The 14035-nt window shown below is 36.0% G+C and overlaps 1 protein-coding gene and 1 non-coding gene across 10 annotated transcripts in view; one reads left to right on the top strand and one right to left on the bottom strand.

The window, feature by feature from the left end:
• LOC131760922 (uncharacterized) overlaps positions 1-14035 on the bottom strand; it is a 96205-nt gene that overhangs the window by 79560 nt on the left and 2610 nt on the right. For all 8 annotated transcript variants that reach the window (XR_010841683.1, XR_010841681.1, XR_010841685.1 and 5 more), the window contains exon 2: positions 13918-13976. This is a non-coding gene — a transcript (uncharacterized protein). The remainder of the gene's footprint in view (positions 1-13917; positions 13977-14035) is intronic.
• SCRG1 (stimulator of chondrogenesis 1) overlaps positions 1-14035 on the top strand; it is a 28790-nt gene that overhangs the window by 12846 nt on the left and 1909 nt on the right. For both annotated transcript variants that reach the window (XM_059071061.2, XM_067040054.1), the window contains exon 2: positions 11481-11736. In XM_059071061.2, coding sequence (XP_058927044.1) covers positions 11481-11736 — 256 coding nt within the window. The remainder of the gene's footprint in view (positions 1-11480; positions 11737-14035) is intronic.

Here is a 14035-nt window from a genome sequence, read left to right on the forward strand (position 1 = left end):
GAAGAGCTTTCCAAGCAGAGGAAATAACCAGTGCAAAGGCCCTGAGGCAAGAATGCATCTGGCATTTTTGAGGAACAGCTGGAACAGAACAAACAAGGGGAAGAGTAGATGATTTCAGAAAGGTGATGGGGAGCCAGATTGCATATGGAGGTCACTGCATTGACTTTAGCTTTGACTCAAAGAAAGTGGAGTTGTCGGAAGAGGATGGGTTTAGTTACTGATATTTTCCTTAATTCCTTTGGTATGCCTGGCACTCTGGACAGTGCCTGGCATAAATGAAACACTAAGAAACATTTGTTAAGTGAAACTAAGTAAAAGCAGCTTGCTCCTGTTCTCCTCTCTCTCATGTGATTGCTGAATAGCTTGATCAGTGACCCGCACATTAGCACTATTCTCTCACTTCCCCACCTTCCCAGCAATGGCTGCTCTTCTCCTGAAAATCCTTGCTGGGTTGATGTGGTCTGTGCAGAGGAAGTACAAGAAGATTTGGGCCTGAAGAGTAGAAAGCGACTCCAGGCTACATTTCAGCAGCCTATTTCATCGAGGACAAAGTTTACAAGCACCACTGTAGAAGTAGAAGGGCAGCCTAAATGAATGGCTCTTGTGCAACCATACTGGGTCTTATTGGTTGAATTCTGGGACAAATAGCTACTTACCCTATCTAAGAGATGCACATCAGAGGAATCATATTTCAATTTGGGGAAGGGAGAGTAGAAGAAGGGAGAAACATAATTCTGAGCATTCGGCTTGTGTTAAAATCAACAGAGTACCACACAGCTCATTTTCAGAATCTGTAAGATTTGGCTATCTGTCCTTCATATTCCTCCCAAAATAGCTAAAAATAGTGAGTGATATAGAAAGCTTTACTTCTGCCCAAGATGCAGTAACAAGAACCAGATCTGCCCACTCCCTTGAAACAACAACAAAAAACAGCCAAAATATATGCAACAACCTGTGTCAAATCACTGGATTTCAAGCAAGGAAGAACACTGATTCTTGGGAGATGGGAAGTAAGTGAGGTGAGCCCTACAATTTCCCCCAGTCTACTGCCTTGAGGGAACCCAGATAGAGTCCAGCCAACTCCCTGAGTTGTAGAAATGGGGCTGAGAGTCAGGGAGACCAAGGCAGCTGGAGACCACAGAACAGAGTGCCTGAGAGAAGAGAGATACACAGAGACAGAACCCTGGAGTCTTCAGAGGGCCCCACTCAAATATTTGGCAGACAATTGATTAGTGTACGCAAATGAGGGAACTATGGAAGTGGGGAGGGGAGGAGGAATATCTGAAAGGATTAGAGAACAGAGTGCCTGGTACTCAAAAGGCCAGGAATACACACAGAGAAGGAATGGCCTCAGTAGTGAGGAATAATTAGCCCTAGACTGAGAACAGATCTGGAACCACCTAACAAATCATAAAAGCAAGACTTGCAAGGATCAAACTGCTTCTGACTAACTTAGCTGCATCCCAAAACAAAGCACAAGAATACTTATAAGAATATAAAAACACCCAGCATCCAATAAGGCAAAATTATAAATTTCTGACATCCAATCAAAGATTACCAGGCATACAAAGAAGCAGGAAAACATAACTCATAATTAGAATAATCAATCAATCGAGACCAACCCAGAACTGATACATGTTAGAATTAAAAAGCAACATTAAAGGGCTTCCCTGGTGGCGCAGTGGTTGAGAGTCCGCCTGCCGATGCAGGGGACACGGGTTCGTGTCCCGGTCCGGGAAGATCCCACATGCCTTAGAGCAGCTGGGCCCGTGAGCCATGGCCGCTGAGCCTGCGCGTCCGGAGCCTGTGCTCCGCAAAGGGAGAGACTACGACAGTGAGAGGCCCTCATACCAAAAAAAAAAAAGCAACATTAAAACAGATATATCCTTAAGGTGCTGAAAGAAAAAAACTGCCAACCTATCATACTATAACCTGTTATACTATAATCTTTGTTCAAAAACAAACGTGAAATAAAGACATTTTCAGACATACAAAAGCTGAAAGAATTCATCACCAGCCAACCTACATGATAAGAATATTAAAGGATATTCTTCAGGTATAGGGAAAATGATATCAAATGGAAATATGGATTTACACAAAGGAACAAAAAGCACTGGAAATAGAAACTGCATGGATAAACGTGTAATATTTTTTCTTGTTATTTAAATCCCTAAAGTTTAATTGACTATTTAAACAAAATAATATAATTGGGGTTTATAGCATATACATAAGAAATGTATAACAATAATTGCATAAAGGATGGGAGGAGAGAAATGTTAATATATTATTGTAAAGTTCTTATACTAATGTAAAGCATCATAATATTGTTTGAAGAAAGACAATGATAAGTAAAAATAGATAATATAAACCCTAAATCAATCATCAAAATAGCACAATGAAGAATTACAGCTTAGTTAATCCAAAAGAGCACACAAAAAGAGGGAAAAAGAAACAAAAAATAGATGGACCAAATTGAGAACAAATTATGACAGATTTAAATCTAACCATATCAATAATCACATTAAATGTGAATGGTCTAAACACTCCCCTTAAAACGCAGTTTAGATTAAAAAAAGCAATACCAACTTATAGACTGCCTGTCTATAAGAAACACATTTGAAATATAAAGCCACAAAAAGTAAAAATAAAAGCATGGAAAAATATGTTCAGAGGTCAGAAGATCCAATATTATTAAGATGCTAATCCTCTCCAAATTTATCTATAGATTTAATGCAATCTCAACCAAAGTTCCAGCAGGCTTTTTCTGTAGAAATTGACAAGCTGATAACAAAATTCATAATAAACTGCAAAAAACCTAGAATTGCCAAAACAACTTTGTAAAAGAAGAACAAAGGTTCAAGGATAATTCTACCCAATTCCAAGAATTACTATAAAGCATCAGTAATCAAAACTGTAGTACTGGCATAAAAATAAACAAATATATCAATGGAAAAGAACAGAGTCCAGAAACAGCCCCACACCTATATTAAAAAGTAATATTTGACAAAGATGCAAAGGCAATTCAGTGGAGAAACAACAGTCTTCTCAACTTATAGTGCTAAAACTATTGGACAACCATAGGTGAAAAAACAACCTAAAAAAGAATTTCAATACATATGTACTATATACAAAAAAAAAAAAAAAAAAAAAAAAACCTAATATGGACCAAGGCACTAAATGTGAAACATAAAACTACAAAACTTTAGAAGAAAACATAGAAGAAACACTTTGTGACCTTGGGTAAGGCAATAATTTCTTAGCTATGACACCAAAAGCACATTCCATTAAAAAAAATTGAGGAATTAGACTTCATTAAAGAACTTTTGCTTCTTTTAAAATCACTGTTAAAGTGAAAAGAAAAGCCATGCATGAAGAGTAAATGTTTGCAAAACCTATTTATTAGGGCTGGTCTTACTAAAAGACCAAGCCCTAATAAATAATATCTCTATTAGATATTATCATATCTAATAAAGAACTTGTGTCTGGAATATATAAAGAGCCCTCACAACTCAAGAACACAAGCCCAGTTTTTTAAAATGGGAAAAGATTCGAACAGACAGTTCACCAAAGAAGATACACAGATGAACATAAGCATATGAAAGGGGCTCAATACCATTAATCATTAAGGAAATACAACATAAAACAGCCATGAGACAGCTATTAGAATGGTAAAAAATAAAAAAGACTGACCATACCAAGTGTTGGAGAGGATGTGGACAAACTGGACTGCTGGTGGAAATTTTAAATAGTACAACCACTTTGGGAAAACAATTTAGCAATTCCTTAAAATGTAAAACATACACCTACCAGCTATTCTACTCCTACGTGAGTACTGAGAAAAATCTCCACAAGGTTCTGGTAGGTGATGGGAAAGGAACCCTCTTGAAATATGTCAGAGCATTCTGTTCTTCTTAACAAGGCCTGCTCTTGGGAGAAACTAGTGAACCAGAGCCTAATCACCTGGAGTATTATCAGACCCCGATTGATCTGGGGGAAGGGAAATACCCAACTCCAGCCCACCTAGCCATCCTGTCCCACCTAAGGGGAGAGGAAAGAACTGAGACACATTTGTGAAGTTCGCAGCCTGGAAGCACAGTCTCACTAAAAGACCAAGCCCTAATTACAGGACCACGAAATGCTTCCTCTCCCTTCATATCTCACCAGCACATTACCAAAGGCCTAGTTACAGCAGTTCCTTTTACCTGGTACATAGTATCTGGCTGATGTACCATAAGCCATTTTTCTTGATACATAATATCAAGAAAAATTTACAAGTCATACCAAAAACAAATAGATAAAGCAAGCATGAGAACCAGACATGGAAGTGATGTTGGAATTATGAGACCAGGAACTTAAAACAACTGCAATTAAAGATGATGGATTGGAGTGGGGGGGATGCCCAATGCCACTTAAAATGCATACCATTACCAACAAGGTAGAACAAACTTACAAGCATTTTCCTGATACTAGATGGGGATTAGAAAGGGATATCCTATTTAAATGTATGTAGCATACAAAATATTACATGTAAATTAATGATACTATACCTATTACAGTAAAATTTTAAAATGTATTAAAAAACCCTGTGATTAATATGTTAAGAGGTCTAATGGATAAAGTGGACAGCATGAAAGAACAGATGGGCAATGCCAGCAGAGAGATGGAAATCCTAAGAAAGAACCAAAAATAAATAGTAGAGATAAAAAGAACATTGTAACAGAAATGAAGAATGCCTTTGGTGGGCTTATTAGTAGACTGGACACAGCTGAGGGAAGAATCTCTGAGCTTGAGGATTGGTCAACAGAATCCTTAAAAACTGAAAGTCTAAGAGAACAAACATTGAAAAAAAGAAACAGAAACAGAACCTCCAAGGGCTGTGGGACAACTACAGAGGTGTAACACACACATAACAAGAACACCAGAAGGAGAAGAAAGAGAGGAAGGAACAGAAAAAATACTTGAAAAAATAATGACTGATAATTTACTTAAATTAATGTCAGAAACCAAACCACAGACGCAGGAAATTCAGAGAACATCAAGTAGACCGTATGTCAAAAATCTACACATGGGCATATAATTTTCAAACTACAGAAAAACAAAGATAAAGAAAAGGTCCTTAGAAGATGCCAGAGGGGGAAAAATCACCTTACCTACAGAGGAACAAAGAAAAGAATTACATCCAACTTCCCAGAAACCGTGCAAACAAGAAGAGAGTGGAGTGAAATAAACTGTTGAAAAAAAAAAATTACCAACCTGGAATTCTGTACTCTGCAAAATTATCCTTCAAAAGTAAAGGAGAAATAAAGACTTTCTCAGACAAACAAAAATTGAGAGAATTCATAGCCAGTAAACCAGCCTTGTGTAAAATGTTAAGAGTTCTTTCAAGAGAAGGAAAATAATATAGGTTAGGAACTTGGATCTACATAAAGTGTAAAAACACTGAATTAGAATAAGAGAAGGTAAAATAAACTTTTATTCTTCTTATTCTTAATTGATCTAAGAGGTAGCGGTTTGTTCAAAATAATAGCAACAATGTATTCAACTATCTATGTTATGTATGTATATAGATATATATGCTTATGAATGGCAGCAATGATACAAGGAATGAGAGGAAGGAATTAAAATTATTTTATTATAAGGTACTCACATTACTGTGAAGTGTTATAATATTATTTGAAAGCAGAGTTGGGTTAGTTATAAATGAATACTGCAAACACTACGGCAACCATTGAAAAAGTAAAAAAGAAAAAGTATAACTAATACGTTAAGAAAGGGGAGAAAATGGAATCATAGGAAATGCTCAATTGAAACCATAAAAGGAGGCAGAAAAAGAGTGGAAGAGAAAAATAGGAACAAAAGCAATAAACAGAAAACAATAATAAGCATAGTAGATCCTAATCTAACTATATCAATGTCAATGTTGAATGTCAATGATCTAAATGCACCAATTACAAGACAGAGGTTGTCAGAATGGATCAAAAAGCATGACCCAACGATATGTTGCCTCACTTTAAATATAAATACACATATAGATCAACTGTAAATGGATGGAGAAAAATACATCATGCTAACAATAACCGAAAGAAAGCAGGAGGAGCTGTATTAACTTCAGACAGTGCAAACATCAAAGTAAGAAAAGGTATCAGGGATAAAGAAGGGTATTACATAATGATAAAGGGGTCAATTCTCCAAGAATACATAACAATTCTTAATGGATACTTGCCTAACAACAGTGTATCAGACTACATGAGCTAAAAACAAATACAACTGCAAGGAAAAGTAGATGAATCCACTATCATAGTTGGAGGTTTCAACACCCCTCCCTCAGAAATGGAGAGATCCAGCAGGCAGAAAATCAGAAAGGACACAGTTGGACTCAACAACACCACCAATCAACTTGATATAATAGATATCTGTACATCACTTCACCCAACAACAGTAGAATACACATCTTTCTGAAGCTCACATGAAACATTCACCTAGATAGACAACATTCTGGGCCATAAAATACATCTTACCTAATTTAAAAGAAGTCACACAAGGTCTGCTCTCAGACCACAGTGGAATTAAACTAGAAATCAATAACAGAAAGATAACTGGAAAATAGAAAAACATGTGGAGATTAAACACATTTCTAAATAACACATGGGTCAAATAAGAAATCTTGAGAAATTTTAAAATATTTTGAATTTAATGAAAATGAAAACATAACTTACCAAATTTGCAGGATGCAGCAAAAGCAGTGCACAGAGGGAAATTTATGAAGGCAATGAACGCATATATTAGAAAAGAAGAGAGATCTAAAATCAATCATCTAAGTTTCTACCTTAGGAAACTAGAAAAAGAGCAAATTAAATTTGCTCCAAAGTAAGCAGAAGAAATAGTAAGAATTAGAGCAGAAATCAATAAAATTGAAAACAGGAAATCAACACAGAAAATCAATGAAACCATAAGATGGTTCTTTGAAAAGATCTATAAAACTAATAAGCCTCTAGGCAGGATAACTAAGAAAAAAAAAGGAGAGGACACAAAATTACTAATATCTGAAATGAAAGAGGGGGTATCACTACAGATCACATGGAAAGTTAAAGCATAAAAAGGAAAAGCCCACAAATTTGATAACCTAGATGAAATGAACCAATTCCTTGAAAGACACAATCTACCAAAATTCACACAAGAAGAAACAGATGATGTGAGTAGACCTGTATCTACTAAAGAAATTGAATCAGTAATTAATAACCTCCCAAAACAGAAATCAGCAGGCCCAGATGGGTTCCCTAGTGAACTCTATCAAACATTTAGGGAACAAAGTATATCAAATCTCTACAATCTCTTTCAAAGGATAGAAGCATAAGGAATACTTCCTAACTCATTCTATGAGGCCAGCATTACCCTAATACCCAAACCAGCCAAAGACATCACAAGAAAAGAAAACTACAGACCAATATCTGTCATGAACATAGATGCAAAAATCCTCAACAAATTATTAGCAAATTGAATCCAAACAAGTATAAAAAGAATGATACATCAAAATCAAGTGGGATTTATCCCAGGTATGGAAGGCTGGTTCAACATTTGAAAGCCAATTAATGTAATCCATCACACTGACAGACTAAAAAAGAAAAAAATCACATGATCATATCAATAGATACAGGAGAAGCATTTGATAAAATTTAAACTCAAGTATGATAAAAACTCTCAGTAAACTAAAAATAGAGGAGAATGTTCTCAACTTGATAAAGACTGTCTAAAGAAACCTTCAGGTAACATTATACTTAATGGTGAGAAACTTGAAGCTTTCCTGCTAACATCAGGTACAAGGTAAGGATGTTGACTCTCACAACTCCTTTTCAACATCAAACTGGAAGTCCTTGCTAATGGGAAGAAAAGGAAAAAAAAGTATACAGAGTGGGAAGGAAGACATAATATTGTCTTTGTTTGCAGATGACAGGTTGTCTATGTAGAAAATACAAAAGAATCAACAAAAAACTACTGGAACTAAATCATAGCAAAGTTGTAGGGTAGAAGGTTAATATAGAAAAGTCAACTGCTTTCCTATCTACTAAAAATGAATAAATGGAGTTTGAAATTAAAAACACAAACACAATATCATTTACATTAGCACCCTCCCAAAATGAAATACTTAGGTATAAATCTAACAAAATATATACAATGAGATCTATATGAGGAAAAACTACAAAACTGTTGAACATAACCAAAAAACTAAATAAGTGGAAAGATATTCCATATTCCATGTTCATGGAGAAAGGAAGACTCAATATTGTCAAGATGTCAGTTCTTCTCAACTTGATGTACAGATTCAATACAATCCCAATAAAAATCCCAGAAAGTTATTTTGTGGACATCGATAAACTGATTCTAAAATTTATATGGAAAGGTAAAAGACCCAGAATAGCCAACACAATATTGAAAGAAAAGAACAAAGTTGGCAGGGCTTCCCTGGTGGCGCAGTGGTTGAGAGTCCGCCTGCCGATGCAGGGGACACGGGTTCATGCCCCGGTCCGGGAAGATCCCACATGCCGCCGAGTGGCTAGGCCCGTGAGCCATGGCCGCTGAGCCTGTGCGTCCGGAGCCTGTGCTCTGCAACGGGAGAGGCCACAACAGTGAGAGGCCCGCATACCACAAAAAAAAACAAAAAAAACAAAGAACAAAGTTGGAGGACTGACGCTACCTGATTTTAAGACTAACAATAAAGCTACAGTAATCAACACAGTGTGGTATTGGTGAAAGAACAGACAAATAGGTCAATGGAACACAATAGAGAGCTCAGAAATAGAATTCTATAAATATAGTTAACTGATCTTTGACAAAAGAGCAAAAGCAATACAATGTGAAAGACAGTCTCTTCAACACATGGTGCTGGAACGACCAGATATCCACATGCCCCAATATGAATATAAACACAGGCTTTACACCCTTCACAAGAAATTAACTCAAAATGGATCACAGACCTAAAAGTAAAGTACAAAACTCTAAAATTCCTAGAAGATAACACAGGATAAAATCTAGATGACCTTGGGTTTGGTGATGCCTTTTCCGACACAATACCAAAGACATGATATATGAAAAAATAATTAATAAGCTGGACTTCATTAAAATTAAAAACACCTGCTCTTCGAAAGAAAATATTAAGAGAATTAGAAGATAAGCCACAGACTTGGAGAAAATATGTGCAAAAGGCACATCTGCTGAAGGACTGTTATCCAAACTGTACAAAGAACACTTAAAATTCAACAATAAGAAAACAAACAACCTGACTTTTAAAATGGGCCAAAGACTGTAACAGACACTTCACCAAAGAAGATATACAGATAGCAAATAAGCATATGAAAAGATGTTCCACATCATATGTCATCAGGAAATGCAAATTAAAATAATGAGAGACCACTACACACCTAGCAGAATGGCCAAAATCCACAACACTGACAACACCAAAAGCTGGTGAGAATATGGCATAACAAGAACTCTCATTCATTGCCGGTGGGAATGCAAAATAATCCAGCTACTCTGGAAGACAGTGTGATAGTTTCTTACAAGAGTAAACATAATCTTAGCATATAATCCAGCAATCATGCTCCTTTGTATTTATCCACAGAAGTTAAAAACATGTCCGCATAAAAACCTGCATGAGGATGTTTATAGCAGCTTTATCCATAATTGCCAAAACCTGGAAGCCACCAAGATGTCCTTCAGTAGGTGAGTGGATAAATAAACCGTGGTACATCCAGACAATGGAATATTATCCAGTGCTAAAAAAGATAGCTGCCAAGCCATGAAAAGACATGGAGGAACTTTAAAAGCATATTACTAAATGAAAGAAGCCAATATGAAAAGCTGACATACTGTGTGATTCCATCTATAGGACATTATGGAAAAGGTGAAACTATGAAAACAATAAAAAGGACCAGTGGTTGCTGTGGGGCTGGGGGTTGGTGGGGAGAGATGAATAGGCAGAGCACAGAGGATTTTTAGGGCAGTGAAAATACCATGTGTGATATTTAAATGATGAGTATAAGTCATTACACATTTGTCCAACCCATAGAATGTACAACACAAGGCATGAAACTGAATGCCAACTATGGACTTAGGGTGATTCAGATGTGTCAATGTAGGGTCATCCTTGGTAGAATGTACCATGTGGTGACAGATGTTGATAACATGGGAGACTGTGCATGTGTGGGGCAGGGGGTACATGGGAATCTGCAGCTTCCTTTTTCCATTTTATTGTAAGCCAAACTGCTCTAAAGTAACTAAGTTTTTTTTTTAAACCCATTATCTTACCTAAAATAACTGACCTTTGAGGTGCATCTAATCACTGAAAACTTCATAGTAAAATTTCCTTTCAACAATATTGTTTTCTTTCATCGTACAATATACATATCTGTCTTCCTCCCTTTTTAATACTCCAGAGGTAGGAAAGACACTTCAGCACCTGCCAACAAGATGAAATCTGAATGGCTGTGGAGTCTGATTCTGGTTCCTCCAACTACTTTGCTACTCTTCCTTTACTACAAGAGCCTCCATTTTCTTCATGTTTAATATGGAAGCCGGAAAAACGTAATTCAATAGATAATGCATATTCCATAGTTGTATGCAGATACGATGCTTAAAGTGTTACCTCCTGAAAGAGGAATTAGACTTGCGGTATGACCCCAAGAGTTCAAACTAGAACTGGTGGGTGGAAGCCACAGAAAAATATTTTCCAGTAAGGGAAACGTTAGCACTGTATCAGTGGAATATGGATTTAGTCAACAATGAGTTTCCCATCATGGTAGGTGTTTGAGAACAGGGTAAATGCCTCTTATGGGGAATTCAAGCCTCCGTTTTCAACTGAGGCTAAGATGTAACCCATGTGGGAGAAGAGTTCACAATTACTAAAAATATGCAACAAAAATGGGTCCCCAAAATAATTCTGAAAGTTTTAAAAACTTAACTATATTTATAGAATATAATCTGTCAATGTCAGGATAACTGGGCTTTTTGTTTCTGTCAGGGTTGGACCCACATTCTTGGACAATGTTGTTAGATATGCAAGGTCAAGAATCATTGTACACAATGATGCTATTTGTTCCAGAAATTTACTTGAGTTTTATCACCTTAAAAAGCAGTTTTTCTCTACTGAATATACTGGAAAAAAATGACTGGGTCCTTAAAAACACAGATTCTGGCTCTTCCCACTATTTCCCTTCCCCCTCCCTCACATAACTCTCATTCAACATTTCTTTGTGGAGCCCAGGCATGTCATTTTAAACAAAACTCTAAGTGATTTTTATTGTAGGTGGTCATAAAACTAAACTTTGAGAGACATTCAAAGAGAGTAGAAAAAAATCAACGCCCACTTTTTCTATTCAAGAGTTTATGAGAATGCTGCAGAACTTTATGTTCAGATGAATTCCATCTTTAAACCAAACAAAAAAACATACAAACACTGACACATTTTGGTTTTTCTTCTATCTCAGGGCCAAAAGCCAAAATGAAATTTATAGTACTTGCTGTCACCATTGGACTAACTTTGCTGCTAGGAGTCCAAGCCATGCCTGCAAATCGCCTCTCTTGCTACAGAAAGATACTGAAAGATCGCAACTGTCACAATCTTCCAGAAGGAGTAGCTGACCTGACAAAGATTGATGTAAACGTCCAGGATCACTTCTGGGATGGGAAGGGATGTGAGATGATCTGTTACTGCAACTTCAGTGAATTGCTCTGCTGCCCAAAGTAAGGAAATGCAATCACAAAACATATCACTGTGAAGTGTATGTACAACAACTCTTTCTTAAGACAACTTCATAATGAGTGTGCTAAAATTAATCACCCTTTTCAGTAAAAACCCTGTTCAAATCTCAGCTATTTTTTAGGATCATCACCATTATGTACCAAAATGAAAATTTTCATTTAAGAGACAGAGTTTGGCAGATTTTAGTAAAACTAAATGAGATACAGGAAATTAGTAACACTCCAATCTATTAAATTCTGAATTTCCTATCTGATTTTTAACCACACACACAAAAAAAATCTTCTGGTAGCTGAAGTCACCTTCAAGGCTGACTGACATCTTAAACTAATTTGAAAACTAATAAAAGGCTTTAGATAAAAGATCCCAGTGAACAGATCAAGTAACTGGATGGAAAAGTTTGGTAATGGTGGAAGAAAAACTTTCTAGCTCTGTGTATGAGTTAACCAGAAATTAGCTGAATAGAGATTGTCCACTGACTTGGAAAGTAGATGTATTTTAAGTATAATAGAAAGGTAGAAAATTAAATAAATATTTATAGCTCTTGATTTTAAAATAATCTTCTCCTGATTATTGAGGAAGCTCAAATACTATGATCTTGGCTACTTCATATTGAAATCAGCTTTTTCAAATTACTTTCAACATATCATCATATTTTTCATTTTTCTAAGAAATCTGTGAGCTAGAAAGGGCAGATATAACCATCTTATCAAAGAAAGTTATAGAGAGGTAAAATGACCACCATCCCACAAACTAGCTAATATCAACACTGAGACTAGAACACAGGTCTTCTGATTTGGTCTGGGTATTTCTTCTACCAAGCCAGTTGGTTCTTAAGTATGGTTCCCAGAACAGCAGCTTCAACATTACCTGAGAGTTCTTGTTAAAACCGTAGTTCATCCCTGGGCCCCAGATCAAACCAACTGAATCAGAAACAATGGAGAGGAAGCACAGCAATTATGGCTTAAACCCTCCAAGTGATTCTGATGCATAATAAAATCTGAGAATCACTTGATTAAACAATGATATCAAAAACTCAAGTTAACTGATTCCATAAAATGATTTAACTTTTCCTACATAAATGAAACGCCATCTAATATTAAAATATCATGTTTACTTTTTTGTAAGACTTGAAACTAATTTATTGAAATGTACTTACTTTATGATATAATTTTTGATTATCCATTGTTAATGGATGAGCTAGAAGTATGGATATATGAAAATAATTTCTATCTGATTTTGGGTTACAGTTTTCCCAGTAGCAACAAATATCTAAGTATATTTCTTTTTTTTTTTTACCTATAAACACAAATTTTATTTTGCCATTCTATTTTTTCAGTTGCACTGAATATAATTAAATACAACATTGTGTAAGTTTAAGGTGTACAGCACAATGAGTTGACATACACATACAGCTGACCTGTGAACAACACACGTTTGAATTGCATGGGTCCACTTATCCGCAAATTTCTTTCACTAAACATAATACATACCACAGTACTATCCCATCTATGGTTGGTTGAGTCCTCGGATGTTGAACCACAAATATAGAAGACTGACTGTAAAGTTATGCACGGATTTTCCATTGCACAGAGACTCAGCACCCCTTACCGCTGCATTGTTCAAGGGTCAACTGTATTGTGAAATGATTACCATAATAAGTTTAGTTAATACGAATCACCTCATATAATTACAATTTTTTTTCCTTGTGATAACCTGTAGGATCTATTCTCTTAGCAACTTTCAAATATATCATACAACAGTGTTAGCCACAGTCATCATGTTGTACATTGCATGCTAATTATATTTCTAATGAGCCATAATCATAACACTACCTTGCACATATACACATATTATACTGTTCATTTTTATTATACATCACCTTATGTGATCTTTCCAACAAGAGTGGATAGAGTTGAGTAGCTCAAAATTTCACCTTTCCCTATAAAACCTAGAGATTTACTTATTGACTTCCCAACAAATTTTTAATCTTCTGTTTCTTAGTTGTAGATTTAAACTTCATGGCCTATCCCCACCCATATCAGAGAAATGAATATTTTGGTATGCTTGTAAGGTTTTGAAATCACCCAATCTTTCCTATTCTTTATAGACAAATGACAGCATAATGTCCATGGCAGATGGGGGAAAGTAGAAGAATTGATTACCTTCTTGGTCTTTGCTGCTCTTGTGGCAAAAGTCCTCCCACTCTTTGTACTTTATTCACCTAAAAAGAATAGTCATATCTGAAATCCTGGAAATCAGCGTCCATTTCTTGCTCAGAAA

The sequence above is a fragment of the Kogia breviceps genome, chromosome 8 (assembly GCF_026419965.1).
Source record: "Kogia breviceps isolate mKogBre1 chromosome 8, mKogBre1 haplotype 1, whole genome shotgun sequence".
Taxonomy (NCBI): domain Eukaryota; kingdom Metazoa; phylum Chordata; class Mammalia; order Artiodactyla; family Physeteridae; genus Kogia; species Kogia breviceps.